We start from the raw sequence: 17592 nt of genomic DNA, 5'->3' as shown, positions 1-17592 counted from the left end.
CATCCCAATCTGTCCTTGTTCCACCTGACAGCTTGATTTCTCTCGGGCTGACCTCTCCAGAGAATCTGTCTCAGCCTGTCCGTCGCATTTTGGATGCCTCCAGGAAACCGGCCACCCTCCAATGTTACCATCAGAAGTGGACCAGGTTCTCCTCTTGGTGTCTGCTGCATCACCACGATCCCACCTTATTGGCGGTGGAAACTGTACTGGACTATTTGCTCTCTCTATCCGATGCTGGCCTCAAGTCCACCTCAATCAGAGTCCACCTCAGTGCCATCACTGCGTTTCATGAGCCTATCCTCGGAAAACCGCTTACGGCTCATCCCCTGGTTTCCCGGTTCATGAGAGGCCTCTTCAATGTCAAACCACCTCTGAAGCCTCCTCTAGTCGTCTGGGACCTGAATGTGGTTTTATCAGCCCTCATGAAACCTCCGTTTGAGCCTCTTGCCACTACTTCACTCAAATTTCTGACATGGAAGGTGCTTTTCCTCATTGCCATAACCTCTGCCAGGAGGGTTAGTGAGCTGCATGCACTGGTTGCCGACCCACCTTTCACTGTTTTTCACCATGACAAGGTGGTTCTGCGTACCCATCCTAAATTCCTTCCCAAGGTGGTCTCGGACTTCCACCTCAACCAATCCATTGTGTTGCCTGTCTTTTTCCCTAAGCCACATTCTCATCCTGGGGAACAGGCGTTACACACGCTGGACTGTAAGCGTGCCCTTGCATACTACCTTGACCGTACCAGGGCTCACCGCTCGTCCCCTCAGCTCTTTTTATCCTTCGACCCTAACCATCTAGGTCGCCCTGTCTCTAAACGGATGCTTTCCAACTGGCTTGCTGCCTGCATTGCGTTCTGTTATGCTCGGGCCGGTCTCTCACTGGAAGGTGCTGTCACGGCTCACAGGGTCAGAGCTATGGCTGCTTCTGTGGCTTTCCTCTGTTCCACGCCCATCGAGGAAATCTGCAAGGCTGCCACTTGGTCCTCAGTCCACACGTTCACTACTCACTACTGTCTGGATGCCTTCTCCAGACGAGATGGACACTTCGGCCAATCTGTGTTACATAATTTATTTTCCTAATGGCCAACCATCCCTCCTCCCTCTCTGTTAGCTTAGAGGTCACCCATTCGTTAAGAATATGCTGCCTGCTTGTCCTGGGATAAAGCACAGTTACTTACCGTAACAGGTGTTATCCAGGGACAGCAGGCAGATATTCTTACGTCCCACCCACCTCCCCGGGTTGGCTTCTTAGCTGGCTTATCTTAACTGGGGACCACGCACTCCTCCGTCGGGCGGGAAGGCACTCGCGCAAGCGCGGTGCGGCCAACTAGAACTTTCTAGTTAAAAGTGTCCGTACCGGGGCTCCGTCGGTGACGTCACCCATGCGTTAAGAATATCTGCCTGCTGTCCCTGGATAACACCTGTTACGGTAAGTAACTGTGCTTTCTCTCACCATCCCTATTGTCCAGCACATCTCTCTCCCTCTTCTCTGTCCCTAGGCCCTTTATTTCTTGTCCTCTTCCTCTATCCCAGTCAGTTATTTATCCCTTTCTCTCACATCCCCCCCCTACCTTAAAACAAGTTGCTTCTATATAAAGAAGTGGGGAAAGGGGGGATCAGCTAATGGCACCCCTGCCAGGAGTCATGACAATTTAGAATCTGACAGTGGATCTGGACAGTTTTCTCCTTTCTTCATATTTACTAAGGGAGCAGAACAGACTAGCTGAGTACTTGAGCTCTTAGACAATCAAGTAATTCAACATTTATTTCAGTATTTAGTGTTATCCTCAAATAGATTTCTTCACAACAGAAGAGAAAAAGAAACATCTAGTCTTCTGTTCTCACTGTCTCAGCACAATTGCCTCTCAGGGGATGCTTTTGCATATCATGGAAGCATGGCCTTTTTTATGCCTATCTTCCAATCTGCTAATATTCAAAACACTTAGGGATTTAGCATGTCTAATACTAACTTTGCCTCACTGGCCAAAACAAATTTAGTTTCCATACTTCCTGCCTCTCAGCCAGGAACATCCTCTAACACTCACTACTTACCTGAAACTATCAGGGTGGATCTTGAAAGAGGAGTATTCGTAGATCTCCAATTTTGAATGAATGCTTCTTCTGCTATAGAAGGAGAAATGCTTTTAGGGAAAGTCTCCTTGATAATTTGAAGGAGGTGGAAACTTTGGCACTGAAGGCAGAGCAAAGCCTCATCACCACATTGTTTTGAAGGAGGCAGAACAGGAGTACAACCCCTCTTGCTTCTGTCCCCTTGTGGCAACTTTGCAAAATGGCTGCTGTGACCTCTCATGGCAGCTTGCGATACTTCATGTTTTACCACAAGCTGCCATGAGAGGTCACAGCAGCCATTTTGAAAGACTGTCATGAGGGGGCAGGAGTGAGGGAGTTGCACTTTTGTCCACAAAGACCCCGCTGAATTTCCAGGTATATTGGGGCATAATTTAGCTGGCAGTGATCAGCATTTAAACAAATTTTGACTGCCACTGGCTGAATATTGAGGTGGATGGGTGCAAGGCTGTTTATACAGTCTTCCAGCACTTAAACCCTGGTTTCTTCTCCATACCAAAGAGAAGTGCTGTCAAGTCAAGCTTGATTTTTTTTTTAATTGAAGTTTTTACAATTAGGCTCAAAACTGGCAGACCATTATGGCAGTTGAAAAGAAACCATGGTGCTCTGAGGAGAGATGCTAGGTAGGAATTTGTACCTTTTCTAGATGTTTCTGAGCTTTGGGACAATGGGACTAGCTTACCTTCTGTCAGGTGGTGATATCACCCACATGCTTAGCCATTGTGACCCTGCTTGTCCAAGGAGAAAAGTTATTTCTATGTCTTACAGAAGGTCAGATGAGTTCATTAAAAAATGGTTCATCTGACCCATGCTTTATTTCATGCAGCTTAGATTTCTGTGTTACTCATTTTTCAAGGCAATTAATTTGTTAATGGGGGTATTTTGGAAAAAAATTATCTTCCAAGAAGACAATCAGGGTTAGGGTTACTTTACATCCAGGAAAACCTACCAGGTTTGCCCTGTCACACCCCCGGTACTAGGTTGTCAGAATGGCTACCGGGCAGTGTGCAAAATAATAGTCCCGAGCGTGCCTTCTTAAGGTAGAAGGGTCCTGCTGGCATTAATAGTAGGGTAATAAAACATTCCTCAAGAACAAAAGAATATCAAACCATAAGTTCTGTATGAGAGCAAGCTTTAATCAGGCAGCACTCTGGAATTGGCAGTGCTGTCAGTGTAGGTACTGTTTCTCAAAACAGGCTTGCATACAAAATAAAAAATAAGAGGCCTTAACAAAACTCACAGGCCTCTGCCTTTCCATAGGTAAGTATCCCGGTCTGGCTTCCAGGAATAAATTCACAGTCCATAACAGAACTATAGCAATCCGGAAAAGCCAGCTTGCATAGTCTTTAAGTGTAACTTATTCAAAAGTTCCTCTATCACAGTCCAAAGTACTGCACTCGCCTTTGAAACAACAGGCTTTCTTTCCATCTCAGCTTACTAAGCCGAGGGGGGAGGGGTACAGCTGAGTCCATACAATTAACATTTGCCAAACTGGCCCCACAATCCCAACCCAAAGATCTTCGGGGACTCACCCCACACTACCCCCAGTTAGTTTTCAAGTCCTATGTGAGCAGTAGCAAAAAGAGAGAAACACAACTGTTCCAAAAAGTTTCAAAAACAAAAACGCTGAGCTTCAGCAACAAGCCCAGCACTGCTCACCAATTGTCAGCAGCAATTCCAAACAGGCAAGAGAGAAAAAAACACTTAACTCTCGTCCATAAGTTCCTCAGCAGGTTCCATAGAAGTGTCCATATCTTCTGTAGAATGAAGGCTGGATAATTGGCTTGCTCCAGGGAAGGTTTCTAGTTCTTCCATCTCAATCTCATTCTCCAGGTGAGAGGGAGGAGAACTGGCTCTGAAGACCTCCTCCTCCCTTGACTCAGGAGCTACTAATTTAAGCTTCCTGGATTGCTGGGCTTTCTCCTGAGCCCTAATTAGTTTCAGCAGCTGAGCAATTCCAGCATTAGGCTGACTTCTGGGCTGTTCCTTCCTACCGGCTATCTCAGGTTCCTTGAGGCTGTTCCTATGACATTCCTGCGCTAGGTCAGATTTTTTATGCTCAGCAACTTTGGGGCTAACAGAACTACTGCACTGATCTGCTCTTTTTAGCTGCAGTCTAGTAGTTTGGGGGTTCCTACCTGGGACAAGCCTAGCTCTAGGGCTGGGGTTGTTACAGCCCGGAAGGTTTTTTTTAAAAATGGGAAGTCTGTCAAAGTCTAATAGATGCTGGCATTTGTCATCTTGAAGCTGGGACTTTAGATCATTTACTTTACTATTGTCCCTTGATACTGCAGTTTGGGAGGTATATTTGGGACCAAGTAAATAATTTATTAGAGAATCCAGTGGATTTATCTTATAATACTATTTTATTTGGTACACTTATGAGAACTAAAAGTCAATTATCTGTGAGAAATAACAAGCTACTTTTTGTAATGACAGGGGTTGCCATGCAGCTTATTTTAAGAAACTGGAAAAACTGGGATAAGTTGAACTACACATTCTGATGGGAATCCCTGTGTTATACTTATAAAATGGAATGTTGCATGGCCATACAACAGGGACATTTTAAGAATTTTATGGATGTTTGGGAGCCATTGGCCAAATACTATAAAGAGGAATAATTAATTTAATTTTATAGTCAAGTAAACATACACATCCTGGGGGGGGGTAAGGGAAGGGAATAGAATTGGAATTGATTAAGGATTTTATGAATAATTTCATGAAGGTTTTATTATATTTGTTTATTAGCTGGGAGAGTGGGGGAAATTTCATTATGCAGTAGTATTTGTAAGTTTTGTTGCGCTTATTATGTAATGTGAAAATATGTGAATCATTTATTGCGCATTTGTAGTTTGAAAAATCAATACAAATTAAGAAAAGGAAGTCTGTTTGGGTTTAGCCTGCTCTCCCAACTCCCCCACCTACCTCCTCTGCATCTCTGCAGGAACAGGAAGTCACTGCAGAGAGGTGACTCACTTTGGTGCTGTACTGGCTGCCTAAAGTTTGAATTACAGTGGCTGGTAAGGAGGTAGGTGGGGGAGTCAGGAGCTAGAGACATCATGAGGAGATGCGGGATTGGAGTTTTGAGGAGAGAGGAAAGGGAGGGCTGGAGAAACAGGAGAGATGGAAGGGAGGGCTGGAGAAACAGCATGGAGGGAGGGAGGGATAGCTGGAGAGCATTATGGAAAGGAGAGAGTATTGGAAAAAAGAGCATGGAGTAGGGTAGTGCTGGATGGGAAGTGAGAGACAGAAACAGTGGGAGAGGAGGTTGGAAGGAGAGAAAAAGAGAGTTGGCACCTGCGGGGTGGGAGGAGGGAGTTGGAGGTTGGAAGGAGAGAGAAAGAAAGAAGCACCTACAGGAGAGAGGGGTTGGCAGGAGATAGAAAGAAGCACCTGTGATTGGTTGGAGGGAGGGAAGGAGAGAGAGAAAAGCACTAAAAGGGTACAGAGGATGGGAAGGGGGAGAGCAAGGAAATAGGTGGATGGGGCTGTGGGTGGAGATTGTGTGTGTGGGGGGGTCATCTGTCCTTCTTTGTCATCCCAAATAATGTAGCCCTAATCAGGGTCAATCTGAATCAGTACCTTCAAATTTGAAAACTGACAAATTTATAAAATAATTATATTTTGCTGTTATATTTTTCTAGGAACATTACCTATTTAATTTTTAGTCTAAGTTTGTCTCCCTGTTTTGAATCATGATGGAGACAATCACTTTTTTTCACTTCTAGGTGTGATAAAGTCCCCTACCAGTTCCTGATAAGACTGTATTTGTATGGGTTGATGAACACCAAAGATAGCCGTATTTAAGACCATTTACAATGATTAGTCTTTCATCATCTTTATTAATCTATTAGCTTTTTTATATTTTTGATTTCTTGATATCTTTTTTCTAAATGTATAGGAGTACAGGTAAAAGCAATGGAAGATTTATTTATTTTTTTTGCATATCTACATTGGGATTATGACATCTATACTCTCTACAACAGGGGTGCCCAAAAGGTCGATCGCGATCGACCGGTAGATCGCAAAGGCAACGCGAGTCGATCGCGTTGCCTTCACCTTCTGCCTCCTTCCCAACTCAGAAGCACCGAGCCAACCAACTTCCCCCACCCGACATCAATTCTTAGGTCGGAGAGGAAGTTCCGGGCCAGCCAATCGCTGTCTGGCTGGCTCGGAACTTCCTCTCCGACTTCAGAAATGACATCGGGGAGAAGAAATATGGCACCACCCTGTCCGCGCCGTTGCCCCAGGCCAACTCCTCCTTCAGGCTGGGCTTGTGGGGGTTTTTGCCCGAGGACTTCCAGCCCCGGCTCGAGGACACATACACGGAGTTGAGCATCGGGGCAGCAGGTGCGGCCTCCGATTGATGCACTTCTTGCTCCCTCCCTCCGGCTGTTAGTGATGCTCAAATCCCTGGTGGATGGCAGCGAAGTCGCAGCCTCCGCCCTTCTCGTTGTTTTGCAGCTTTCAGTGCCGTTTGCCTGGCTGCAGCGAGACCCTGCCGAAAGCCACAGTCAAACTCCCCCCCTAAAAAGCAGTGAAGAGACCGAGACGGAAATGCATTTCATCCCGCATTGCCTCTTCCTCCCAGTCCAGCAGCTTTATGTGTCTTTGCCATTTTCACTCTCTTGGAGCCAGCTCCTTTTCCCTGACATCCGATCCCCGCTCCCTATAGCCCAGCCTCACCCCCTCCATGATCCAACAAACGCTTTGTCTATGCTACCTCCAGCTGGCCTTGGACCTTTCATCCTACAAAGTAACATGAAGCAAGATCGTCCCAAGCTGGAAACGTGGCCGATATGACATGAGCCCCACCCCACCCCATCCACTGCACCCCAGCCAAGCAGAGAAGGCAATGGGCAAGACACAGTTTTGAAGCCCTGGCCTTACTTGTGTCCTGTGTGGCTGCACTGCTGGCCCTGACAGGAAGTTATGACAGGCCCCTAGGGCTGGCCTGGAGGAACCCTGCAACAAAGCTGGTGAAAGGTATGGAGAACCTGGATTACGAGGAAAGACTTAAGAGACTGGGGTTGTTCTCCCTTGAGAAAAGGAGACTACGAGGGGATATGATCGAGACATTCAAAATACTGAAAGGAATCGACAAAATAGAGCAGGAAAAAACGTTATTTACAATGTCCAATGTGGCACGGACAAGAGGACATGGGCTGAAGCTAAGGGGGGACAAGTTCAAGACAAATATCAGGAAGTTCTGCTTCACACAACCCAGAAGAGGTAATTGCGGAATCCACCATTCTAGGATTTAAGGGTAAGTTAGATGTACATCTCCTAATGAGTGGCATGAAGTGACATGGGTAGGGGTAGGCTAGATGCACTTCTCTTTACGAGAAGCTTAGAGCGATATGGGGACCTAAACTATGCCATGGTACACTTGGTGGTGCCTCCGCGTGTGCGGATCGCCGGACTTGATGGACCTAGGGTCTGTTCCGGAGATGGCGCTTCTTATGTTCTATGACAAAAATAGCAAGTTCATAGGGCCACAGATCAGGGAAGGAGGGAGATATGTAGGGAGAGCTGCTGTTGGACTCACAATGGGAGGTGAAATGGACATAGAGAGGGAGATAAAGAGAAAAATGCTAGGCCCTGCATCCAACCTTAAAAAAAAGAATGGAAAGGGGGCAGGGAGACATAAAGAAAGGGGAGGGGGCAGGGAGAGAGGAAGAAAAAGTTTGCAGAGGGAATAACGTCTGGAAGCATACAGCAGGCTGAAAGAAGGGAAGAAATATTGGATGCACAGTCAGAAGAAGAAAGTGTAGCCAGAGACTCATGAAATCACCAGACAACAAAGATAGGAAGAATGATTTTATTTTCAATTTAGTGATCAAAATGTGACCGTTTTTATAATTTATAACTGCTGTCTATATTTTGCACTATGGCCCCCTTTTACTAAACCGCAACAGCGTTTTTTAGTGCAGGGAGCCTATGAGCATTAAGAGCAGCGCAGGGCATTCAGCACAGCTCCCTGTGCTAAAAAACGCAATCGCAGTTTAGTAAAAAGGGAGGGGGTATATTTGTCTATTTTTGTATAGTTGTTACTGAGGTGACATTGCATATTTTAAAGTCCTCTGAAAAAAACCATGAATACAAATGATAATTAACATTTTCTCTGTGTGCTTTGTGTTTTTTTTTTAAATTTTATTGTTGGTAGATCTTTTTGACTTGGTCATTTTAAAAGTAGCTCGCAAGCCCAAAAAGTGTGGGCACCCCTGCTCTACAATATCTTTCCCACTGAACTTGGCAACACATCAGAGTAACCACCTGGTAGTGAAGTAATCTAAAAAGTGATTCCTCAGTTCTGCATTCTTGTATAATATTTTCAAAGATGCTGCTGAAAAATGAATGTCCCAGTCTGAGTCTTGTAAACTCACTTCTTTATGTGTTTTTTAAACAGCTGATGGCAAATGTTTGGTGTCTGTTGGTTTAGATGATAATCATACCATTGTATTTTGGGAATGGAAAAAGGGAGAAAAGATGGCAACAGCAAGGTAAGAATGATATAGGTAGATTTGGTATATGATAAAAATATATGCTATTTAAAAGCACAATGTATTATTGTATAATATTCTTTATTTCATTTGACTTATCAGAGGGAGAGGATGATCCTGAGGCTATTGGGTGTTGACTCTATATAAGACGCCTAAAGTTAGGTGCCTAGATCGGCGCCTACCACTTTCAGGTAGGCACTTAGTCTAAGGTGCTTTCCAGAAAGTAGGCATGGTTAGGAGCAGATCATGGGCATGTTTTGCATGTAGGCGCTTAAAGTGGATTTAGGTGGCAGTATTTAGGCCAAGAAATCGCTAGGACGTGCCTCACATTAGGGGGCCACTAGGCACAATTCTATAAACAGTGCTTAATTTAAGTTTGACAAGCACTATGTGCCATGTTCCTTGGCACCTATGTTTTAGGCACCGTTTATAGACTTGGGGCTTTAGTGCTTCCAAATCATTAGATCTATCAGGTTACTCAAAGTCTTGTCTTCAAATTCATGAGAAATTAACAAGACAAATTAATGATCCGGCTTTTTCAGTATCACTAGATGCTGAGAAGGCTTTTGATCGTGTAGAATGGAATTTCATGTATCAAGCTATGGAATGGTTTGGTATTGGATCTGGATTTATACAAATGATTCAAGCACTGTATAGCTCCCCAACTGCTCGTTTATACATAAATAATATTATCCCAGGACAAGCAGGCAGCATATTCTTGACTGATGGGTGACGGCACCGACGGAGCCCCGGTACGGACAATTTTAGAGTGATTGCACTCTAAGAACTTTAGAAAGTTCTAGCTCGGCCGCACCGCACACGCGCGAGTGCCTTCCCGCCCGACAGAGGCGCGCGGTCCCTCAGTTTCTTAGTTTCTTAGTTTCCGCGGAGCTAAGAAGACGCGTTTTCAACGGCTGTTGAAACTTTTTTCTCTTTGCCTTCCCGCTCGCGTAAACTTTTGATTATTTAATCTTATTTATTTTCTTTTTTCTATTTTGTTAAAAAAAAAAAAAAAAAATCCTTCATTTTTTCTTTAATTTAATCTTTCCCCGGCGGGGCCTTCTGCCACCATCGAAGCCTCGGCCTTCGATTTGGCTGAAGCCGTTTTTCCTTTCATGCCCCCTCAACCGGGTTTTAAAAAGTGCCAGCGGTGTGCTCGGCCTATATCTCTCACGGACCCACACAACTGGTGTTTACAGTGTTTGGGTCCTGAGCATCAGGCCTCTACTTGCACCCGCTGTGCCACTCTAAAAAAACGGACATTAAAAAATCGCCAAATCCAGCAGCGATTATTGTTCGGTGCCGAGATGTCCGACCCCGTTCCATCGACTCCAGCTTCGGCACCGATTCAGTCGGCACCCTCTTCTTCGACGCTGCGTGATTCCGCACCGGCGTCTCACCAGTCAGGTAAGCCGGCTAAGAAGCCTTCCCCGCTGGAGCGTCCTCCGGTCTCGAGTGCAGTGAGTCCAATCCTGCCGACTGTGAGACGCCAGCGGAAGCGTTCCGCCCCTATAGAGGTGAGTCCCTCGACATCGGGCTCCTCATCTCCGGGGCGTCGAACGGCACCGCAGGTACCGCAGAAGAAAAAGGCGGTACCGGTGCCATCCCTTGATGACCGCATCACGGCCATCCTTCAGGTGCAGCTTAAGGACCAATTGAAACAGCTCCTTCCTGCTATCCTGGCTCCGAACCTTCCGGTGCCGGTCCGCACCGAGCTACCGGTACCGATTGTGGAACAGCCTGTGTTACCTGCTTCCACTATTTCGGTACCGCTTCAACTAGCCTCATCGGTATCGATGCCAGTTCTTGCACCGGAGCCGAGAGCTCACCATCAATCGGTGCAGACTTCGGCACCGGTGCGACCGATAACATCTCCTGACTCGATATCGATGAGGTCGGGTAAGTCGTTACACAAAACCCGACACTTACAATCATCGACACCTGAGTCTCAGGACCATACTCCCCATGTCAGGGATCCTGATCTGTGGGGAGACTCAGAGGAACCCTTTCTTTCTGAAGGCGAATGTTCCTCAGAGGAGGAGGATTCAACTGTCCCTGACCCATCCTCCAAACAAGTCACTTCCTCTTTCTCCTGCTTTTTGAAAGAGATGTGTGACTCCTTATCAATTCCTTTGGAGGCTGAATCCAAAAAGTCCAAAGCTTTTTTGGATGCCCTTGATTTTGACCAGCCTCCAAAGGAATTTTCGAAACTCCCTCTTCATGACATCTTGAGGGAGACTTTCTATAAGAATTTAGAGACTCCTTTAACTGTCCCAGGGGCCCCACGTAAACTGGATTCTCTATATAAGGTAATTCCCATTCCTGGGTTCGACAAACCTCAACTTCCACACAAATCCTTAACTGTCGAATCCACCCTTAAAAAATCTTCAGGAGCCAGTGTATATGCATCGGTACCTCCTGGCAGAGAAGGTAGAGCCATGGATAAATTTGGTAAGAGGCTCTACCAAAATGCTATGTTAGCAAATAGAGCTAGCAATTATGCTTTTCATTTTTCTTTTTATTTGAAGCATCTCCTTACCACCATGGCTTCCTTCGAAAAGTACCTTCCTTCACGAAAACATCACTCCTTTCATACCTGCTTGTCGTCTCTTTTTCAATTACGTAAGTTCATGGTTAGATCCATATATGACACCTTTGAACTTACATCCAGAGCGACAGCAATGTCGGTAGCTATGCGTCGCCTGGCCTGGCTTCGGGTATCCGACCTTGATGTTAATCATCAGGATCGGTTAGCCAACGCCCCTTGCCTAGGGGATGAGCTCTTTGGGGAATCCATGGACTCAACCACACAAAAGCTCTCTGCTCATGAGACACGCTGGGATACCCTGCTTAAAAATAAAAAGAAGCCTCCTCCGCCAAAACCATATAGGCAGCAGTCGGCCTATCAACGCCGCTTCACAGCTCGGCCATTACCTACCACTGCTCAGCAACCAAGGCGTCAGAGGCAGCAACAACGTCAGCCTCCCAGACAGCAGCCACAGCAGCAACCTGTGAAACCACCTCCTCAGCAGAAGTCACAGCCCTTTTGACTTCATTCTCCACAGTATAGCCAGTATTCCTATTCCTGCTCTCCTGCCTCAACCTATAGGAGGTCGACTTTCTCTGTTCCTCAGCCGATGGGAAGTTATCACTTCGGACCAATGGGTCCTCAACATCATCCGCCACGGCTACTCTCTCAACTTTCAGACTCTTCCATCCCAAAACCTGCCAAAAGAGTCTGCTTTGAACAGTCCTCAATCTGCCCTCCTCATTCAGGAAGTTCAATCCCTCCTTCTTCTAAACGCTATAGAAGAAGTTCCTCAAGATCAAAAAGGGCAGGGATTCTACTCCCGTTATTTTCTAGTCCCCAAAAAAACAGGAGATCTCAGACCAATTTTGGATCTCCGCGATCTCAACAAATACCTGGTAAAAGAAAAATTCAAGATGCTTTCTTTAGCCATCCTTTATCCTCTTCTCAATCAAAACGACTGGCTATGCTCCCTCGATCTCAAAGAGGCATACACTCACATACCGATCCATGTAACCTCAAGACAGTATCTCCGTTTCATGATCAATCATTGTCATTACCAATACAAGGTGCTGCCCTTCGGCCTTGCCTCCTCTCCAAGGGTCTTCACCAAGTGTCTCATTGTGGTAGCGGCATTTCTACGCTCTCACCACCTCCAGGTCTTCCCTTACCTGGACGACTGGTTAATCAAGGCCACATCCGCTCAAGCAGTTCTACTGGCCACCAACCAAACCATCTTGTTTCTACGAATTCTGGGGTTCGAGATCAATCTACCCAAATCTCATCTCACCCCCACTCAGAGACTTCAATTCATTGGAGCGATCCTGGACACACTCCTCATGAGAGCTTTCCTACCATCCAATCGTCTTCAGACCCTTCAGTCTCTATGTCAGCAGGTGCTTTCGCTACCTTCCATCTCAGCCAGGCAAATGATGGTACTCCTGGGGCACATGGCATCTACAGTTCATGTCACGCCCCTCGCACGTCTTCACCTGCGCACTCCTCAATGGACCCTTGCTACTCAGTGGTCCCAAGCGAAGGATCCTTGCTCACGACACATATCTGTGACATCATCTCTTCGTCAGTCTCTTCAATGGTGGTTGGTATCCTCAAATCTATCCAGAGGTCTTCTATTCCATCAGCCCCCTCATCAACTGGTCATCACCACCGACGCCTCTCTTTATGCATGGGGAGCTCACTTGAACGAGTTCCAGACTCAAGGTCTTTGGACAGCCCAGGAAAAGAAGCATCAAATCAATTTCCTGGAACTCAGAGCGATGTTTTATGCCCTCAAGGCCTTCCAACATCTTCTCTTTCCTCATGTCCTTCTGTTGTGCACAGACAATCAGGTTGCGATGTACTACATCAACAAACAGGGTGGGACAGGCTCTCGCCTTTTATGCCAAGAAGCCCAAAAGATCTGGAATTGGGCCATAGATCACCATCTCTTCCTGAAAGCTATCTACATTCAGGGAGCACAGAATTCTTTAGCGGACAAACTCAGCAGAATTCTCCAGCCTCACGAGTGGACACTCGATCCTGTAACTCTGCAGTCTATCTTCACTCAATGGGGCACTCCTCAGATAGACCTCTTTGCAGCTCCTCACAATCACCAGCTGCCTCTATTCTGCTCCAGACTTTACTCTCCTCACCGTCTGGCAGCGGATGCTTTTCTCCTCGACTGGTCGAATCTGTTCCTGTACGCCTTCCCTCCTCTGCCTCTAATGTTGAGAACCTTATTCAAGCTCAAGAGGGAACGAGCCACAATGATTCTGATTGCTCCGAGGTGGCCCAGGCAACATTGGTTCTCCCTTCTACTTCAACTCAGTTCCAGGGAACCTTTTCTTCTTCCTCTGTTTCCTTCTCTGCTTACGCAACAGCAGGAAACCCTTCTACATCCCAACCTCCAGTCTCTGCACCTGACAGCTTGGTATCTCTCGGGCTGACATCTCATGATACTCTTTTATCTCAGCCTGTTCGTTCCATTCTGAATGCCTCCAGGAAACCAACCACTCTGCAATGTTACCATCAGAAGTGGACGAGATTTTCCTCCTGGTGTCTTCTTCATCATCTTGATCCAACTTCTCTGGCAGTGGAGACATTGTTGGATTATTTGCTTTCTTTGTCTGACTCTGGCCTTAAGTCCTCTTCCATCAGAGTCCACCTCAGTGCCATTGCAGCTTTTCATGAGCCAGTCCATGGAAAACTTCTCTCAGCTCATCCCCTGGTATCCAGGTTCATGCGAGGGCTTTTCAATGTGAAACCACCTCTTAAAGCCCCTCCTGTTATCTGGGATCTCAATGTGGTTCTTTCCGCCTTAATGAAGCCTCCATTTGAACCTTTGGCTACCTCTCCTTTCAAGTTTCTCACTTGGAAAGTGCTTTTCCTTATTGCTCTTACCTCTGCCAGGAGGGTCAGTGAGCTTCATGCACTGGTCGCAGATCCACCTTTTACGGTTTTTCACCATGACAAGGTGGTTTTGCGTACACATCCAAAGTTTCTCCCTAAGGTTGTCTCTGAATTCCATCTCAACCAATCCATTGTTCTACCTGTTTTCTTTCCAAAACCTCATTCTCATTCTGGAGAACAAGCTTTACATACTTTGGATTGTAAAAGGGCTCTGGCTTACTATCTAGAGCGTACGAAACCCCACAGATCAGTTCCCCAACTTTTTCTGTCCTTTGATCCAAATAAATTGGGACGTCCCGTTTCTAAACGTACGTTGTCTAATTGGCTGGCAGCGTGCATTTCATTCTGTTATGCTCAGACCGGACTGACACTGGAAGGTTCTGTCACGGCCCATAGAGTCAGAGCAATGGCAGCTTCTGTAGCTTTCCTCCGTTCCACTCCTATTGAGGAAATCTGCAAGGCTGCTACTTGGTCCTCAGTTCACACTTTTACATCTCATTATTGTCTGGATGCTTTCTCCAGACGGGATGGACACTTCGGCCAATCTGTTTTGCAAAATTTGTTTTCCTAATGGCCAACCTTCCCTCCATCCCTCTTTTTGTTAGCTTGGAGGTCACCCATCAGTCAAGAATATGCTGCCTGCTTGTCCTGGGATAAAGCACAGTTACTTACCGTAACAGGTGTTATCCAGGGACAGCAGGCAGATATTCTTGCGTCCCACCCACCTCCCCGGGTTGGCTTCTTAGCTGGCTTATACTAACTGAGGGACCGCGCGCCTCTGTCGGGCGGGAAGGCACTCGCGCGTGCGCGGTGCGGCCGAGCTAGAACTTTCTAAAGTTCTTAGAGTGCAATCACTCTAAAATTGTCCGTACCGGGGCTCCGTCGGTGCCGTCACCCATCAGTCAAGAATATCTGCCTGCTGTCCCTGGATAACACCTGTTACGGTAAGTAACTGTGCTATTTTTCAGATGCTTTTAAATTGCAGAGGGGAGTTAGACAGGGTTGTCCATTATCTCCTTTGCTCTTTGATATAGTTCTTGAACCCTTGTTGTTAGCTATTCAACAGGCAAAGGACATAGAGGGTATTCCATGTGCTGGAGTGGAATATAAAGTATCCGCTTATGCAGATGATATATTGCTTCATTTGAGGAATCCGGAAACAACAATTCCATGTCTACTGGAGATAATAGATACATTTGGAAAATTCTCAGGATACAAAATAAATTGGAATAAATCAGAAATTTTACCTTTAAATGTGCATTGTACAAAAGATATACTTGATTCTTTCCCTTTTATTTGGAAAGAGGATGGTATAAAATACTTAGGTATTTGGTTGAATAAAACACTCGAAGAGACAATGAGAATAAACGAAAAATTTTTATTACAAAAAGTAACAGAGTTATGTGAGCAATGGAATCCTTTACATTTGTCATGGTGGGGAAGAGTTCAAACTGTTAAAATGATGATTTTGCCTGTAGTTTGCTATCAATTGGGAATGATACCAGTGTTTTTTCAGGGGTCTTTTTATAAAAAATTAAATAGTATTCTGGTTAAATTTATTTGGCTGGGTAAAATTGCAAGAGTGGCTCTAGTGTCTTTGCAAAGACCAATTGAGGAGGGTGGGGTAAATTTTCCCAATTTTTATAGGTATCATCATGCCTATATCATGCGCCAAGGTATGTATTGGGTCCTCCCAGAGCTTTTGGAACAATTACCAGAGTTGGATAAGGGTGGAGAGATCACTTATTTTTCCACTTAGTCTTGATCTTCTGCTTGGTATAAAAGTGCCTAGAATACGTAAAGACAATAAAGTATTAATGGATACTTGGAAAACATTACGATTTGTAGATAAATTAACTAGTGATTCTATTTTAAAATCGAAACAGCAGACTATTTGGGTAAACTCCAAGATACAAATAGGCGGGTTTAAGATTGTCTGGAAGGATTGGATTAAAGCAGGTATAAGATCCTTAACGGAAGTAATTGATAATGGTAAGCTGCTTGATTTTTCACAATTGCAACATAAATATGGTCTGAATAAAAAACAAAGTTATAAGTGGTTGCAATTGAAGCAGGCTATTCAGGTGGGGTTCCCTGAATGGAAATCTTTAAATGATCATTACAGCTTAGAATTCTTATGTTTCCAGGCAGATTTTCTGGGACACCAGGCCGCAAAGTGGTATAAAATGATATCTAATTATTTGAATAAGAAACCAAAAAATGGATTAAGAGATATTTGGAGCATTGAGATTAAGCATCAAATTAATGCATCTCAATGGCCACGTATTTGGTCTTGGAGAATTAAAGGTACGATGTCGGCATCTATTAGGCAAACATGGTTCTTTTTGTTGCATAGAGCATTCTGGACCCCTACTAGATTACAAAAATTAGATTGCTCTAAGTCTAATAGATGCTGGCATTGTAAAATTGAAATTGGAACTTTAGACCATCTTTTATTTTATTGTCCATGTATTCAGGCATTTTGGATATCAATATGGGATCAAGTTAATATATTGATGGAAAATCATGTAGCATTATCCTACGACACAGTGATTTTTGAAATGTGTATGAGGGCCAAAAGTCAGATATCTGCAGCAAACAACAAATTATTGATGATTCTTACTGGAGTGGGAATTCAACAAATAACGACTAATTGGAAAGACTGTTCTAGATTGAATTGTAGTTTTTGGTGGAACTCAGTTTGTCATTTATATAAGATGGAAAGATTTCTTGCCGTACAGAGGGGATATTTTAAAAGGTTTAAGGAGGTGTGGAGGCCATTAATTGAATATTGTAATGATTAAGGGTTATTCTTTTTCCTTAGGGGATAATTTGTAAAAATGGGGGGGAGGGAGAGTCTAAATATGTATATGTTTGGATAAAATATTTTGTTGATAGGGGAGGGGATGGGAGGTGGGTGGAGGAAATTAAAACATGTGTAATAATATTGCTTAAGAATGTCAATTGAGTGATGTGAATTACTTGTAATAATATTGTACACTTGTTGAAAGAAATAAAAAGGAATAAAGATGAAAAAAAAAAAAAAAAAGAAATATTTGTGATAGCACTGAACTCTGAGGACTCCACAGGTGATCCTTGAGGGGAGGAATGCTGGCCTAGTGCCTAACCCTCAGTAAGCCTGGCTCTAAGAGAGAGGTTGTAGAGGTTCAGCATTAAAGATAGTTCTCACAGCAACTTGTGAATTGCTGTCTGCCTCTGCCCACCCATCCCTAGGCTCAAATTACTCTTACACTACTCTTAAATTACCCTCCACAAGTCCCCAGTTGATTTTAACAAGGACAATCTCCACAAACCTGAAACATACCAATCTAACATTCCTAAAAGGATTTAATTAAGCAGCTCAGTAATAAGATGCAGACAGTTGTCCAGCATCAAGAGGAAAGTATCCAGTCTTTTGTACCCAGTGTCACATATATGATTATCTCCCAGTTGATGAGAAATTATATGTGTGTGCTCATTGCAAAGAGCTCCTGGCTCTCAAAGAACTAATCCGTTCCATTGAGGCTAAAGTTACAGACTTGGAGGACCTGAGGGAGACAGA

At 44.8% G+C, this 17592-nt stretch overlaps 1 protein-coding gene across 2 annotated transcripts in view; it reads left to right on the top strand.

Moving 5' to 3' along the window:
* The window catches only part of EML6 (EMAP like 6), a 523485-nt gene that overhangs the window by 211182 nt on the left and 294711 nt on the right, over nt 1-17592 (top strand). For both annotated transcript variants that reach the window (XM_033938328.1, XM_033938329.1), the window contains exon 16: nt 8500-8593. In XM_033938328.1, the coding sequence (XP_033794219.1) occupies nt 8500-8593 (94 nt within the window). The remainder of the gene's footprint in view (nt 1-8499; nt 8594-17592) is intronic.

Source organism: Geotrypetes seraphini, chromosome 3, assembly GCF_902459505.1.
Source record: "Geotrypetes seraphini chromosome 3, aGeoSer1.1, whole genome shotgun sequence".
NCBI classification, from domain to species: Eukaryota; Metazoa; Chordata; class Amphibia; order Gymnophiona; family Dermophiidae; genus Geotrypetes; species Geotrypetes seraphini.
The sequence above is the reverse complement of the archived record's forward strand: the minus strand, read 5'-3'. Positions and strand labels throughout refer to the sequence as shown.